This window comes from Neomonachus schauinslandi, chromosome 8 (genome assembly GCF_002201575.2).
Source record: "Neomonachus schauinslandi chromosome 8, ASM220157v2, whole genome shotgun sequence".
NCBI classification, from domain to species: domain Eukaryota; kingdom Metazoa; phylum Chordata; class Mammalia; order Carnivora; family Phocidae; genus Neomonachus; species Neomonachus schauinslandi.
In genome coordinates, this window is record NC_058410.1 from 49,263,498 (window position 1) to 49,280,235 (window position 16,738).

The window sequence follows — 16,738 nt, forward strand, 5'->3', positions numbered from 1 at the left end:
TCGAGTCACACGGAGGCGGTACCAATCATCCAGAGTGTGGTGAGGGAAAAGATGTTCGTCTGTCAGAATGGGCTGCTGCCAGGCAAAATTATCCATGAATTGTTAAATGGTCGTGTAAAAGGTTCTCCTTAAGATAGTGGTTGATAGATACAGACCCATCACACACACACACACACACACAATTTTAATTGCCAAATTCTTCCACTTCTGTAGTTTTCATCATGTAATTCTGAACAACATTTTAAGGGTTTTTTTTTTCCCCTCCGCTACATAGGTTGGATAGAGATGTGGAGGTCGAAGATTTCCAGCGATATTTGGAAAAGGTCCACACTTCTCTTTATGAGTGTCCTATTGAGTCTTCGCCTTTGTTCCTCCTCTACAAAAAAGGGAAGAATTCCTCAAAGCCTAAAACAAGTCAGAATAAAAAGGTAAATGATAATGCTGTGCCAGATTCTCAACTGCCCTCGCATTCCATGCACACATCTAGACACTGATGCTTCATAAAATTCACTCCAGTTTGCAACTGTGTGTACATATGAAAGGTGGGATTCTTCTAGTATCTGATATTGTTGTTTATCAGTTTGGTGTATCAATCTTTATTCCCAAAGGAACAGTTTGAGTCAGCTTTTATTCCATACTGCCCAGTGCTTTTCATGACAATGGTTGAAATTGCTCCATACTCAACCATTTGTATATATAATATGTATTATTTAGTACTGTAATTCTCAGTATCACTTGCTTTTGTGTAACGATCTCGGGCTTCTGTCACAGGCCTGGAAATTATTAAAGTTTCTGATCTCATACTGTTTTCCCCTCCTTCCTTGACCTTCACTTCAACCACTCATAGGCACGGCTGATCCGTGGCATCAACTAGAGCTGCTCCACCAACAAAATCTTGAGTTCTTAAACTGCATTCCCTGACTACTGTTTTTTTCTCATTCATTTACCTCCAGCACGTACATTAGCGGCCTTCATTACAGATGAAACTTTCAATTCCTTCCCACTCTTTCAGGCTAATCCTCCCCACCCATCTTCCTGGTCCAATTTTAACAAGGCACTGAGATGCCACTCCTCCCACCCTGATCCAGGCCACCGCCGTCTCCCACCTGAGCCCTGGCAGAGGCTCCCAACGGGCCTCTCGGCTTCCACCAGCTTCTCTGACACTCTGTCCCCTAGGCAACAGCCACATGCTTATACATAGGTCACATTGTGGTACTCCCCTGCTCAAAGCGAACCCCTCACACTGCACTCAGAAGAAAAGCTCCAGTCCCTACGATGTCATAAGAGGCTCTATATTATCCGGGCCCCTTTCCCTCACTCACTCTTCTGCCCACAATAGCACGAGCCATGTGCACTGCTGCCCTAAGATCTTTCTTTCTGCCGGGACCACTCTTCCCCCAGACATCTGCAGGAATGGCTCTTCCTTCCAGGATTGCCCAGCCTTCGAGTGTTCTGTGAGGTCTGCCTTAACCCCCTAATTAGTACCACAGCGGCCTCCTGCCCTCCCCCAGTACTACCCATCTCCTTTGCCTTTCCTAGTTGTTCTCTTTTCCATAGCACTTTTCACATTTTAATTTATTATAGACTGTATTTCTTATGTTTGGCATTTACTCTCTATTTCCTCTGCTAGAATTCAAACTCCCTTTTTTTTATTTGCTCACTGATGTGTCCTAAGAGCCTAGAACAATGCACATAATAGGTGTTTAATAGGTATTTAGCTAGCTGCATCATAGGGTTGTTATAAAGATTAAATGAGTTGATGCATGAAATGCCCTAGAAGCCTGGCATAGAGCAAAACATTCAATGAATATTAGCCGTTAGATCTCTGTAGAACCTTGTGAATGTTTCTGGTGGATCAGTTCCTAAAAGTAGAATTGCTTGGCTTGAGGGAATGTGCATTGTCAATACTGAGGCAATACTCATTTACACTCCTGTGAACAGCATTTGAAAGAACCTATTGTCCCTCACAATTGCTAACACTGGATATGATCGCATTTTTATAATTTTGCCAATCTAATGGACTAGCTACCCAGAAAAATGTGTGGCCGCTGGTGTAAATTTTTATCAAGGCCGATTCATAGCAATTTGGGCTTATAATAATTTATTTTCATAGTAACTTCCTAATATTTCATTTTATGTGTATATTTTAATTTATTTAACCATTAATAGACTTTCAGTGCTTTCCAGTTTTCTCCCTTCATGGGTGAAGATCATTATACATTAGTCTTTGATTGCATTGCTGAATAAATCTTTACAAACTATTCTTAGAGATAAACTTAGTGGGTCAGGGCAAACTACTTTCCAAAAAAGGAACTCTGATTTCTACTCCCCCCATGAGTACATAATACCTGTCTTACCACCTATGTTCTAGCCTGGAAATTTTTCATAATTTTTATGTTTTTAAATTTAATTAGGGACATAGTTTCTCATGTGGTGTTTCATGTGATAATGAAGATTTTATATATTATAATAGACATCATTCTGGGGTATCCAGCCAACCACTCCCTTTTTTGAGAATTGATTCCCTACACACAGGGCAAGCCCGGTATTTTAGGTATGTGACCTCATCTACCTGGATATAGATGTTTGGACCAGGGTAGATCATGTGAACTAAGCTGGGCTATCAGATTCCCTTCCTTAGAAACTTAGAACCCAGAGACACTAGTCTAGGCTGGTCATTGAATGGAAAACATGTAAGCCTAAGTGCTCTATGTTAATCATGTACAGAGAAAGAAACCTGCTATGTAGAAAGAGAAAAAGGCAGAAAGCTGTCCTGCAGAGAAAGAAAAATGAAAGCAGTCTGAGAAAAACAAAGCTGAGATACCAGAAACATTTGGAAAAGGAGTGCCTCGATTCTTCCTAGCTTTGCAATTCCTGATTCTTGCCCCTGGTAGAACCCCGCTATACTGTACTATCTTCCCTTGGATTGTGTAAGATACTCCCATATCCTTATAACGTATTGCCCTCTTTTGCTTAAGTAGCTCAACTAGTTTGGCTGTTACGTGAAACAAAAGAATCTTACTGCATTGAAACAGACCCCCAGAGGGTGCCTGGGTGGCTCAGTCGGTTAAGCCTCTGCCTTCAGCTCAGGTCATGATCTCAGAGTCCTGGGATCAACTCCTGCTTTGGGCTCCCTGCTCAGCGGGGAGCATGCTTCCCTCTCTCCCTCTACCCCTCCCTCTGCTTGTGCTCACTCTCTCTCTCTCTCAAATAAATAAATCTTTAAAAAAAGAAAGAAAAACAAAGAAACAGACCCTCAGAGAAAAAAAAACACACTGGTAAAGTCAGAGTCTCGTAGGGTTCGGAATCCCACATATACAGCTATTCTAGGATAGTAAACTGAGTCTCTGTGTTATATGGTAGTGAAGTAATTAAATTATAACTTTTATTATTATTATTATTATTATTATTATTATTATTATTATTATTATTCAGAGCATATATCCACAGAGGATTTAGAGTGGTTGCCACATATAAATATACCAGAGTTTATTACTTTCTGCAGCACACAAGAGGCATGTCCTAGTCTATGGATTCCCACACGGAAGCAGAGGAAGGCAGGGCTGGTCACGGAGACCTCGTAGTCCAGTGGCCCCCAGCTTTGCTGAGCCCTGCAGGTGATTCACAGTTGCTGTCCTCCCATAGCGAAGTGGATGCGCTGACTGAGAAACAGTGAGATCCTCTCCGTCGCAATGGAAAGAAAGAGGAGCCGCCAGAGTTGGAGACTGTCCCTAACTCCCCACCAATCTGTCACCCCCACCCTCCTGAAAAACAAAACCCCATCCTCCAGCAAGTCATTAAAGGTCATTTCTGTCTGGCAACAGCCTGTCTTCCAGTTTGCTATTTACTCGCCTGTTTTTCCAAATCAGTTTTCAGTTCCTTAAAAAAAAGAAACTCACCTTTCACTCACCTTTCTCTTCCCCATCACACGCTGCCCGTGGAGGGCATGCAGACATACTCATTTCCTTCCACGTCATTTTTACCTAGTAGGTATTCAATAAATATTTGCTTGGATAAATGAATACAACGACAGGATGATCAGATTTATTTGCATTTACTTTAATTTTGCTTCAAAAATTAAGACTAAGTAACCATGAAATATTAGCCTATAGTCTCACAGCTCTTAATTTTAAAATCAGCAGTGCAATTTTAGGAGCACAAGGTAACTGTTCTATATCCTGTCACATAAAAGTTTACTACTTATCACCAAAAATATTCTTAAATATTTTGAAGGTGTTATTACTAAGTATGTTAGTAACAGCCTATATAAATAATAATGGTGTGTTAAAGAAATATTGTTGTCTATGATATGAGGGTTTTATTGATTGATTCTGCAGGGTTATTTTATTGTCAATATTACCATTTGTCACCATTGGCTAAGATGTGCATTTAATTTAAATGATAGAACAGTTATCCCTGTGGCTTCAGGTTAGCTCTGCTCTACTATCACAGACTAGAATTTTGGATTTGTTAACATACTGTGTTTTCATTTGTTTGTTTGTTTTTTTAATACTACAGCTCCTGCTGTCATCTGCTTAAGGAAAGAGAGGGGCCTAATATTTCATGAATGGAAAATGCACAAATAATATACACTTTCAGTATTATTTTATTTTTATTTTTATTAATGATAAAGAAATCACAAAGGAACGCTTGCTACTAGTATATCAGTTTTATCCCTTAATATGATTTATTTCCTATTCTTACAGGGAGAGAAAAGTAAAGATGCACCTTCAGGGGATCCTGCCAGCCTGAAGTTCCCAGAAAGGAATGTTCCAAGGGATTCTTACTGCCACCTTTCCAACAGTCCTAGAGCAATAGAGCATGCCTATCAGTATGGAGGGACAGCCAACAGCCGCCAAGAGTTTGAACACTTAAAAGGAGATTTTGGTGAAAAGTAAAGTAACACACTATCCTTCCAGAAACTTTAGGCCATGGCTGGACTTAATTTGCCACATGCCATCTTTTTCCTGTGATCTTTCCGTTCTGTGCCGCTTAATCCTATTATTTTATCACCAAAATAAATGTTAAATAGTCTACGATTCTTACTTTCCAATATATTACATTCTCTGCGACTTTCTTCCCAAAAGTAAGACGCATAAAACAGCAGTCTCCTAGGAGTTTGCTGTATTTTTATCAAAAAGGAAAGGCAATCAAAGAAAGGAACATGGGGCACATTTCAAATGAGTCATCATCTAACCTTGATATTACCTTCCTTCCCCCCATATAAATTGCTTTCGAATTGAAAATGGGGGTGCCTCTGAACCGCTGGAAGGTTAATAAGGACACTAAAAACACAAAAACCACTTGTATCTCAGCTAGCCCTCAAGCTATCCATAAAACCCAGCACCTCTTCCCAGTATTCTGCAAATCTCCAGGTTACTTAGCACTTTGAAGATTTCTTTTTCTAGTGTCAGCACCCAAATATTCTTATATAGGTCTTAGATCTCTTTCAAACATCCATAGAGTCAGTAAGTGACCTCTAATGCTTTCTAATTTGCTATTTGCCAACAGGCAGTATCAGTATTTTGTATTCACTGGGAAGAATTTAGAGTTAAATCAAACTAGAAATTAGCCTAATAAATGTATCTTATCTATATGGCCTGGAGCTAAATGCTTAGAAGGTATTGTTTAATTCCTACACATTCTGATGGCTATTTTTGGCCTGTGATATCTACTGATTAATTTTTCCTGGGAAAGACAAGTTGAACCTGTATTTTAGATAGCACACAAATCATATTGTTTCTATGCAAACTTCTATATGCACATTAATTACGGACTAGTATTTTGCCCTCATGAACAAACTCAGTGCAACCATATTTTCAAAGCAAGACACGTTATGATCCTTAAGTGAAACAATGCTTCCTTAAATGTGGAATGTAGCCCTGCTCTATAAAGAAGTAGGGAAAGATTTACATTTTTGAGTTAGTCATGCTTTCCCAATATTCATGAATAAATACTAAGGTATAATGAGAAGTAATGCTGCTTGGGATTCGATAGAATGGCTACTCATTCTTCCTTACACCATGTTGCTGTGGGAAACTAGAGATAGCCCTCAGTCTCATTTTACGGATAGTAAGCTTTTTCTTTTCCTTTACCAGATCTCAGTTCTCCATTCGTCTGAAAACTCGTTCCTCCCATGGGATGATTTTCTATGTCTCAGATCAAGAAGAGAATGACTTCATGACTCTATTCTTAGCCCACGGCCGTTTGGTTTTCATGTTTAATGTTGGCCACAAGAAACTGAAGATTAGAAGCCAAGAGAAATACAATGATGGATTGTGGCATGATGTGAGTTGAAGGCAGAGAAGAGTATTACCAGCAAATAGTCGCAATTGTCAAATGGACTGACATTAATGCCCACTATTGGTCTCTCTAGAAACACCCATTTTAAAATTCTGTTGCCATATGCTCAGAGTTCAATTTTGAGAAAATTTTTTTAATTCCTTATAAAAATCTTGAAGCATATTATTTAAAAAGAGATACAGGCTGCATGTAATTTTTTTTAGTGTAATTATTTTCACCAAAGGGCCAATGGCAAACATAACCTGAAGTTTAATTTCTAACAATTTTTCACTTGTTTTCCCACTGCCTGTGAGTTTCTAAATTTCAACAACAATTGCTGGGTGTCTTTTATAGGCTAAGCCATGGAAGATACAAAGTGAAGAAAAAAATCTGTTAGGAAGCTAGGATACCATAGGGAGAATATCTAAATATTGAAGCAAATCAGTGTTACATAATGGAAAGAGTAAGAAACATAAGATGCATTAATCACCATAAATTTAGGAGAGGGAGAAACCAAGTGGGCTGGCCAGCTGCCAAGAACTTCATTGAGAACTCCACTAAATACATGTAAGCTGTATCCAGAAATTAAGCCTGTAGCTTTAAATCAAGCTTTAAAGGAAAAACAATCTCTTGACCTTCAGAGAAAGGATCAGTTTTTTTAAAGAACTTCTGCAGATTTTCCACAGTACTGCAATAGCGAAGTTTGGAGAAGAGGCACCCGAGCCTTCCCCCGAATCTTGGGATGCACTTGACATGGGCTGTTGTCCTTCTCTCCATCCAGGTGATATTTATTCGGGAAAAGAGCAGTGGCCGACTGATCATTGATGGCCTTCGAATCCTAGAAGAGAGTCTTCCTCCTAGTGGAGCTGCCTGGAACATCAAGGGTCCTATTTATTTGGGAGGTGTGGCTCCTGGAAGGGCCGTGAAAAATGTCCAGGTAAGCCAGGCATGACCAGGTCGAGCCACTGGCTTTTAGAGCCAGAAGACTATTTAATCCAGGACCTCGCTATACCATCAGCAAACTGGCAAGAATAGAACTGTAGTTTCGCTGGATATAGGCTATCAAAGTGAGTATTGCCCCAGGGGATGTCTGTCTGTCCTCTGGCATTACAAAGTCAGGAGGGATCTTTTGATTCTAAGGTAGAGATGAGATGAAACAGTTTCAGAGGTCTAAACTGTCATGAGAAGTTATGTCTCAAGGAGATGCTTATTTGTTCAGCAAGTGCACATGATTTTAGTGTAAAAAATACAAAAAAAATAGAAGAAAGAATGTCATTCCATTATATATCATTGAGTGACAAAAAACTTTGGGGCCATTCTGTAGACTATGATTTCATTTTTGTTTCCTACATACACACACACACACACACACACACACACACACACACACACGATTTGTAAATGTGCAAAGAAGTGTGGTTACCCCTGGGGGGAGGGGAGAAGTGGGGGTTATAGTAAAAAGCATGTTACTTTTGTAATTTAAAAGTTAATAATATTGCACCTTTACAAAAATATTTAGCAATAAAGGGAATGCATCAAAGGACTAAATCTTTCTTAACATAAATATAGATTTGACTTCAGCACGAAAGAACTGATGCATTTCTAAGATTCCCTAATATATGTGGATAAAGCAAAAAAAGGGGGAGTGCATGTTATAATGAGATTTTAGGCAAGTAGCCCCAATTTCATGACAACTCCTTTAAAAGAAAGGTTTCCAAAGCAGTGTGAAATCAGTTGTCTGAAGAGGCCCAAGTTTCACATCCTGAGGTATGATAAATGTTCAACCACAAGATCAGTTAATGGAGCCAGAAATGCAAACTTTCTGCTGTTTATTTAACCATGGTAGATGTAACGGTTAAGAACTTCGCTAGCCCTCATCAGCATGAGGTGATTTGGGGGCCTGCTGTCATTCTTGAAGGAAAACAAACAAGGATAGTTCTAATATTTAATTTCAAAACCATAGCTGCAACTTATTTGTCATAGTGTATGTAAAAATGTTCATAGCTAATTACTGCGGGCTGACATTATCAAATACAAAATCCCAGCTTCAAAAAACTCATTAAAGCAGCAACTACCTGGAAAACAACTGACCCTTCAGGCAGCTAGATAAATAAGACAGGGGACTGCATCGTTTCTCTCAGGACTCGAATCCCTTTGTTTTGTTTCCCTTTGGTGTGCACCCGTGCATGTTGAGAAAATGGATTTTAAGAAATGTCTTCTTCCCTTAGATCAACTCGGTCTACAGTTTCAGTGGCTGTCTCGGCAATCTTCAGCTCAATGGGGCGTCCATCACCTCTGCTTCTCAGACATTCAGCGTGACCCCTTGTTTTGAAGGTCCAATGGAAACAGGGACCTACTTTTCAACAGAAGGAGGATACGTGGTTCTAGGTAACAGTGACTTCTGCACAAAACATGAATCATGAAATAAATACTTCTTTCCTGGGGGTGGCTGACAGGGAAATTGGGCTGAGAGTTAAAACGTCAGAATGCCAAACTCACTCAGCCCTAGAAAATGGCTTCTTTCCGGGGGATCCCCTTTGTCCCCTCCTGCCACGCCCAACCAGGCAGGCGTGCCCATCCCTGTTTGCTTTCCCTGACCAGAGCTTCTCCACAGCTGCCACCCCTCTGGTATAGATGTAGCCCATCTTGGCCCTTTTAGGATTTCCGGTGCTGCTCTGTGGTCTAATCTGTGTCAGCTCTGAGCCACCCTGCTCTCGTCTTTCTCTGCTCCCTCTTAGAGTGATCCGTTGTCCCTCCCAAAGCAAGTTCCCCTCCCTCCCTTTGCTCTGCTGCCCCATCCTTCAGAAATTGTATTTCTGGACTTGTATTCTCCTTAACTATTACTCTCTCATTCATTCAACCAAGTTTTTATTGTATGCGTCTGGCATGTCAGTCCCTATGCCAAGTAATGGAACATAATAGTTCTAAAAATAAATACACAAAGTCCTAACAGACTATACACAATCATCACCCAAGCCATTCCAACAAATACTCTATAGAGCAAACATTAGGTATGAGGAAGGCATCAGGATTGGAACCCTCAACATCCCCTGAATAAAGACATGACAATGCAGTCAAGCGTAGCTTCCCAAACTGCCCCCATGTCCAATAGAATACCGGAGGTCATCTTTCCTCTCTTTGTCTAGCTCATGATTTTACTTTCCTTTCTCCTCCTTTATCCACAATAAAGCACCTACGCTCCTATCTCTCAGCCTCTCATTGGATTTCAGCGATAAGAACTCAAAGCCTCGGACAGCTTGAAATGCATAGCAACCTGCACAATTTATGTTCTCCATAAACATTAACTAATAGCAGGAAAAATTAAAAAGTCATTGATAAGGAGACATGTCAAGTGAATATTATTAGGATGCCCAGGTTTGCAACGCGGCTCCTGGAGTGAGCACGGCCCTTCTCAGTAAGAATTCATTTTCCGGCATCATGGCAAGAGCCTCTGAAATGCTCTGCGGCATTGGCACCAGTGATCTTTATTAAGACTTAATTTTAAGATACAGATCGGATCAAGTCAGCTCCCTTGCTCAGTGACGGCAAAATAAAGTCTACCTCCCATACTTGAGTAGGCGCGCCCTTCCCCTGTGGCCTTCCTCACTCGCGGGCCTCGCTTTGCCCTGGTCCAGCCGTGCTGGCCTCCACAGTGCTCTCCCAATGTCCCAGCCTCCACACTCGTGTTCAGACTTCTTCCTCTGCCCAGGTTGCTCTTTTCTCCTCCTCGCTTGTGAAATAGTAAACGGTCCTTCTGGTTGTAATCGGTTTCTCCTCCCCTGAGAAAAGAGGCCCTGGCACCTTTTCGGCGTACTGTCCCCACCCCACGGCCCACCGCTGGAGTGGTGTGCTAGTTATCTCAGACCCTCCCGGAGCTTTCCACCGTGTGTCTGACGTGGGAAATGCCACTTGCGGCTTGTCTATTAAAAAAGGTGTCACGCTTTCAAAAAACGAATATAAAAATGTATAATTACGAAATCACACCACAGTTACAAAATTTAGGCTGCTGCTCTTAAGAGCTAATATTTCTCTCCACAGATGAGTCTTTCAACATTGGACTGAAGTTTGAGATTGCATTTGAAGTCCGTCCCAGAAGCAGTTCCGGAACCCTCGTTCATGGCCATAGTGTCAACGGAGAGTACCTAAATGTTCACATGAAGAAGGGGCAGGTAGTGGGTTAAAAACTGTATAACAGTCTGTCTTCTCTGCCCTTGAATGCTAGGTCGGAAGCATTTTTACTTCACAGAGTTATTCCATCAGTCTTTCCTACCTGGTGGGGGGAAATAATGGGGAAGCTACACATGAAATTTAAATGCAGGCAGTACTTAGATTCAGATTCCTATGTTGAGAATTGATTCGATTAGAGCAAAGAGCCATGAAAATGTGGTAAAGCTAAAAAAAAAAAATCAGTAACAACGGAATTAAAAGGTTTTAATGAAAGAATTGGAAGAAAACATTCTTAAACGAATGAGAGCAGCAAACACATCCAGCTATCAAAATGAACAAACACTAAAGCATCTATCTTTCTATCTATAATATATTTGCATACCAGGTGTATATATATATACATATATGCATATACACATATATATTATTTTCAATTGCTAGAAATAAAAAGATTGTTATAATTAAGCACCACTTTCATCCTGAAAAAGTATGACCAAAGAATATTCATGGAAGTGTTCAACTAAATATTATGGAGAAAGCAGCATGTTTTCATTACTGCCCCTAACTTAATAGAACTGATTTTTATTTGAGTTCTGGTACTATTAAACCATATAATGATAAAATCCTTATATCGTGCTCACTGTGTGTCAAGTACTATTCTAAATACAGACGGACTCGGGCGCCTGGGTGGCTCAGTTGGTTAAATACAGACGGACTCCGTTAGCCCTCCAGTGGCTCTGTGAGCTAGGTTTCACAAGTGAGGAAACAGGCAGGGTGAGGTGATGGGGGCACTGGGATATGAACCCAGGCAGTCTGGCTCCACAGTCCACGCCCCCCACCAATACCTTAACCTGCTTTGTAGAACACATTCAATCCGTAAAAATTAAAGGCATTCATTTTATTCTCTTGTTGTTCCTCTCCCCCAGCTTCTCTCCTGTTACTAGTCTGTCCTCTCGCCTAGGAACAGTTTATTGTCTATAGCCTACCGAAGAGTGACCCCTTGCGTTCACATTGCAAAGCTAATTGTTTGCAGATAAAGCATTGCTTCTCTGCGGTGAATTTAAGAAATCTAGTTTCATCTCTATGAGGAAAAATGAAACTATATAACGTATCCTGTCTTTTTCAGGTCCTAGTGAAAGTCAACAATGGCATCAGAGACTTTTCCACCTCAGTAACGCCCAAGCAGAGTCTCTGTGATGGCAGATGGCACAGAATTACAGGTAAGAAAAACGAGGGTCTTGGGCTTCTTTCATAAAGTGAGCCTACATCCCCACGTGTGGAATGATGGCTTGGAAGAACTCAGACTCTAACTTACATGAGAAAATAGGGATGGGTGACAGTCTAAAAGTGGCCAAGAAAAGAGAATCAAATATTACTGTATATATCGAATCCATATGTGATTTGAAAATTTGAATACTGTCAAAATAGTCTTCGGGAGTTTTTTAAAATAATGCATAACTTATGAAGAAGAAAACAGAGTATCCTAAATATTCTCCCTTTCAAAGGAAAGTGTTACAGGGATTGCTTGGTTAGACACTGACATTTTCAATGATATAGAAGAAAGTCTGAGGTTTATTCTGGAATAAATAAAAGCCATCACTTATAAATTAGTCTCTTTCATGTGAAAATTAATCACTTCAGTGCCATTTATGACCAGTCTTTTCCTGGTATTTCAGTTATTAGAGATTCCAATGTGGTTCAGCTGGATGTGGACTCTGAAGTGAACCATGTGGTTGGACCCCTGAATCCAAAACCAGTTGATCACAGGGAGCCTGTATTCGTTGGAGGTGTTCCAGGTAAGAGTTCTTTAAAAGGGACATGTTTCCAAATCCAAAAAACAGTAAGTTCTTACAATTGTTATTATAGTATTAAGAATGGAGCCATGTGTTTTCATAATTTACCTAATAACTCAAAGGATTTTATATACAACGTCCTTTCATAGGAAAAAGTATACTGGTGATTATGACTCCTTATCCGAGGATTAAAACAAAGTAATGCATAAGCACTACACTTCATCCTCCTGCCTGGTAGATACTACCCTCCCTTTGCCATATATGCTTATGTTTTTCTCTCTTCCCTTTATATATCCTCACATCCACGTAGTGAAACACACACACTATTTTTTTCTCTAACACAAAGAAAATTCATTTACTAATACTGCTCTAGGATCTGGGAATCTTGGAGGACTAAAAGTTTGCTGATAAATATTCCCCTTCCTTACTAAGAAAGAAGGGAATCCACAGTTCTCCCTGTCCAAGATTAGTCTGAATTGTGAAAACAGCTGCAGACCATAAGTTGTTTTGTTCTGAGGTAGTGACAGTCCCCAAGAGAGGTTCCCAGATGCCATCCTGCAAACATCATCAGTAACATTGCTGCTCTCATCTGCCAAGAATGGTATATAATCCAGGGTGGTGACAGAAGGACTCTTATGGACCCCCCACAATTGTTTTAACCCTCTGGAGCAGGAACCCTGACCTGTGTTGAAAGTGTGTGTTGCACACATTTCACTAACGTGGAAAAACTGAATGTTAAAGCCAGAGAGAGATAAGAAGGAGAAAACCAAGCTTTTACATCTGGAATTTGGTGGTGATTTTAAGGAAAAACTTAGTATGGTTTTTCCTTGTGCCCTAACTAGATTATTTTAGACTGACCCATGTAAAGGCAAGTAATAATTCAATTAAGAGAGTAAGAAAAAAGAGAGAGAGAGAAAGCACAGATCAAATTGGGTACTCACAAAATAGTAGCAACTAAGCATTCCTCTGTTTGTAATGTGAATTTTTCAAATACTAGTACTGACAATAACAGTAACTCCCAGATGAAATATTTGAGACGTTCCTTTTCTTTACTTCCACTATCCACGCCCATCTCCATCCCCCAGTCCTCTCCTCCTGCTCCTGGCCTCAGTTCTGAAAGGGATTCTAGCAAAGGCCACCACGGAACATCCTGTGGGCAGTGTGGAAGATGCGTCACCTCAGTTCTTATATTTCTGTACATTGCTTTCTTCCTGGAAACCACAACATGATTTAAAATATTTCACAGGTTCCCAAGAGCTTACAGGATCAAATTCAGCAAGGTCCTTGATCCTCTGGCCCCTCCTTCCCCTGCCTCTGGGGTCTCCCCACGCTTTCTGGGACTTGCAGTTCTCTCAACGTTCAACGATGCCCACCTTGCTCCAGGCCTTTAAATCACACACGGGGCCTCAATTTCTGGAAAAATGTTCTTGCTTTCCTCCCCTGGTACCTTTTTGAGGAACAGCTTCTCCCACTCTTCTCCCAGTTTAATTCCTTATTGACCTTTAGGACTCAGCCCAGACAGACCTCTACTGACACACACATGCCCCTCTCTCTCTAGAATGTGCTACGTTTGCATAGCCCTTTTGTGACACTTACCAGAGGATTTCATGGAAGTTAAATAGTCCACTCCTTGCTGCCTGGTAACGTGACTTCTTTCAACAGAAAACAAACATTTATGGTCTGTTAAGTACTGTGCTAGGCTCCAAGAGAGGGACAAAACAAGCATGGCCCTCCTTCATGGAACTTACAGCATTTGTTCTTTACTTTGCACCAGAGCACTTACTCTATCATTCAAACAAATATTTGTCTCTTTGATTTTTGTTTTCAGAGTCTGGTCCCAGCATTACACGCTGCCATCACCTCCCACTACAAGAGTTGTTAAGCGCCACAGACTGGGTGGCAAGGCGTACCTGAAGCCGAGTTCAGCCTGCCTGAGACATATAATGAACAGCAAATTTTAGCTTACGAGCCAGCGCACAGGGACTAGTGGGCCAGGGGGAGCTTAACCACTGCACCGTTACAGCTTTTAATTCCATCTAGGAGCCATGCCAGTGAGCCTAGAACAAAAGCGATTATAATTTAAGATGAATGTCATTAATTACATCATTTTGAGCTGTTCAACATTAACTCCACTAAAATCACATCAGAAACTGAGGCATGAAAAAGAATAACTGAAGGAAATTAGGTACAAATAAATTTATAATAGGCACTATAATAGGCACTGAATTCCCTTGGAATCTCAACCAGTTCTCTTATATCACACAGAACCCTGATACTATTTCTATCAATAAAAAGTTAATGCATTTAATGAACTATGTTCCCCAAACGTCAATTTTACTGTATAATTTAAAAATCAAAATTAGAAATAAAAAAAAATTTTAAGGTAATGTAGTTCACACATACGCACAGATTTGATCATTCCTCTACGGAAAAGCTTGAATTATTCTGTATATAGTCAAGCTTTTGACCTGAGGAACGTTTGCTCTTAAAATCATGTGTTGATTTTATTAATCAGTTACTTAGGGTTCTGGGGCCACTTTACTGCCACTACCTACCATAAATTGTGTGGTGAATTATGAAGACCATAATTTCTATATGAAATTATTTCCTCTAGATGATGTTCCCCGTGAACCACAGGGTGGTGAGCTTGAACAGAATCAAAATCCATGTTCTAAAACTAGTTTCCAAAATGGGCAGGAGAAATAGATGTTTCTGCCCCTTATACTCGTTCCTGTTCACTTATTTTTATTCTAATGATGAATTACACTGAGCAGCCTTGAAGAATATATATAGTCATACTGATCTAGAGACAAAGGGAAGTGATCTCTCAGCCCCTTCCAAATCTAACACTTCATAATTATCATTCTAAATATGAAATGCGATTTCCATGATTTATTTTCAGTACAAAGCTTCTGCATAGTCTTAATCTACACTGCTTAGAAAACTTATTACAGCTGCTTGATGATATTTAATTTGCTGTTCTGTTTTATGTTCCTCCCTGAGTTAGTGATTTCTAACTGTTTTCCATCTTTTATCTGCTACTGCTCACATAGCTGTTTGTACATAATAATAAGCTTTGTCTAAATGGATTTTAATTCCAGGATATTTCTAAGCTCTCTAAATTGCTTTAAATTATATTGCTTCTATCATCCAACACATTTAATTGTATATGTACAATTAATAAGCATAAGGCTTCTTCTAGATCTCTAATTAAGACAAGGGGAGAAAGTTCCCCTGGCATACGACATACAAAGCCTAGACTAGTTATCATTATCCTATTTATAGTTCTTAAACCCTGAGCTCAGAAAAATTAAAATTTAGCTTATGTGAATTCATTATTTTCTCATTATATTTTATGAGCTTGGCAAAAATGTGGAGGCTTAAGGGTGAAGGGTAATGATACAAATTAAACAGAAACATTAACCAAGTCTAAAAATAGTGTAGAAGCTAAAATTCCTTCCCCTTTTCTCAGTAAATCACACAAAATAAGTGAGACCCAGACAACTCTAAAAAGCATAAGCATAGGTAGATCCTGAAAATTCACTATTGAATTTTTATATTAAGTGGGAAATTTCAGCCCTGGAAGATAGCTGAAATACACTCAGAACTTTGATCATGGAAAACATGGCAAAACTTTAAAATTACCACATGTTCACATTACTTCAAAGGCAGATAAAGTTCCTGAGAAAATGAGTAAATTATCACGATATTCCATTTTTGACATGTAAATCATTCTTGATGATGTGAGCAGTTGTTACATGTATTTGTGCCAGAGTGACATTTGGGCTTGGAAGGGCTCACCTGCAATCTTTGTTTTCATTTCTCTCTTTTTCCAGAGTCTCTACTGACACCACGCTTGGCCCCCGGCAGACCCTTCACAGGCTGCATCCGTCACTTTGTGATTGACGGGCGCCCTGTGAGCTTCAGCAAAGCAGCCCTGGTCAGCGGCGCCGTGAGCATCAACTCTTGTCCTGCAGCCTGACACCCAGAGCAAAGGTGCCCCCGTACAAAGTTCTTTAGAGCACTGAAAGAAACGCAAAGCCAGCCAGGAGGAACAGCCACTTTTCGTCCCAGTGGGAGCCTTCATCTAGTTGAGCAGGACTTAAATGAATCGTCAGGGAATGGATCGTTATTATTTCTCATTTGGATTCTCACCTTGGATCCAAAATGTCTGCAGTGAACAACAATCAAAGGAGCGTCACACTTACTTGCATTGTATTATTTCCTGCTGGTGAAATTACTGTTCCTGTTTCTAACGAAATAGAAGGGATTCTAAATAAACACTGGCGCACATTTTTAAGTATGGCTAGATTCTCAGGTTAATCTTTCTTTGAGGGACGATACTTTGAATTGAATTACGCCAAAATATCTGAGGTATACTTTTCTTTATCCTGAAAACATTTACGAATTTACATAAAATCTAGAATTAGATGGCAGACTTGCTTTTAGTACTTTTGTTTGATCTATCAGTATAACAAGAATATTTTAGGTTTATT

General features: G+C 40.0%; 1 protein-coding gene across 2 annotated transcripts in view; it reads left to right on the forward strand.

Moving 5' to 3' along the window:
• Positions 1-16,738, forward strand: part of LAMA4 (laminin subunit alpha 4) — a 152,969-nt gene extending 136,231 nt beyond the window's left edge. For both annotated transcript variants that reach the window (XM_044917710.1, XM_044917709.1), the window contains exons 30-38: positions 275-428; positions 4,707-4,894; positions 6,099-6,288; positions 7,064-7,219; positions 8,511-8,670; positions 10,321-10,458; positions 11,583-11,669; positions 12,126-12,245; positions 16,079-16,738. In XM_044917710.1, the coding sequence (XP_044773645.1) occupies positions 275-428; positions 4,707-4,894; positions 6,099-6,288; positions 7,064-7,219; positions 8,511-8,670; positions 10,321-10,458; positions 11,583-11,669; positions 12,126-12,245; positions 16,079-16,224 (1,339 nt within the window). In that variant the 3' untranslated portion in view covers positions 16,225-16,738. The remainder of the gene's footprint in view (positions 1-274; positions 429-4,706; positions 4,895-6,098; positions 6,289-7,063; positions 7,220-8,510; positions 8,671-10,320; positions 10,459-11,582; positions 11,670-12,125; positions 12,246-16,078) is intronic.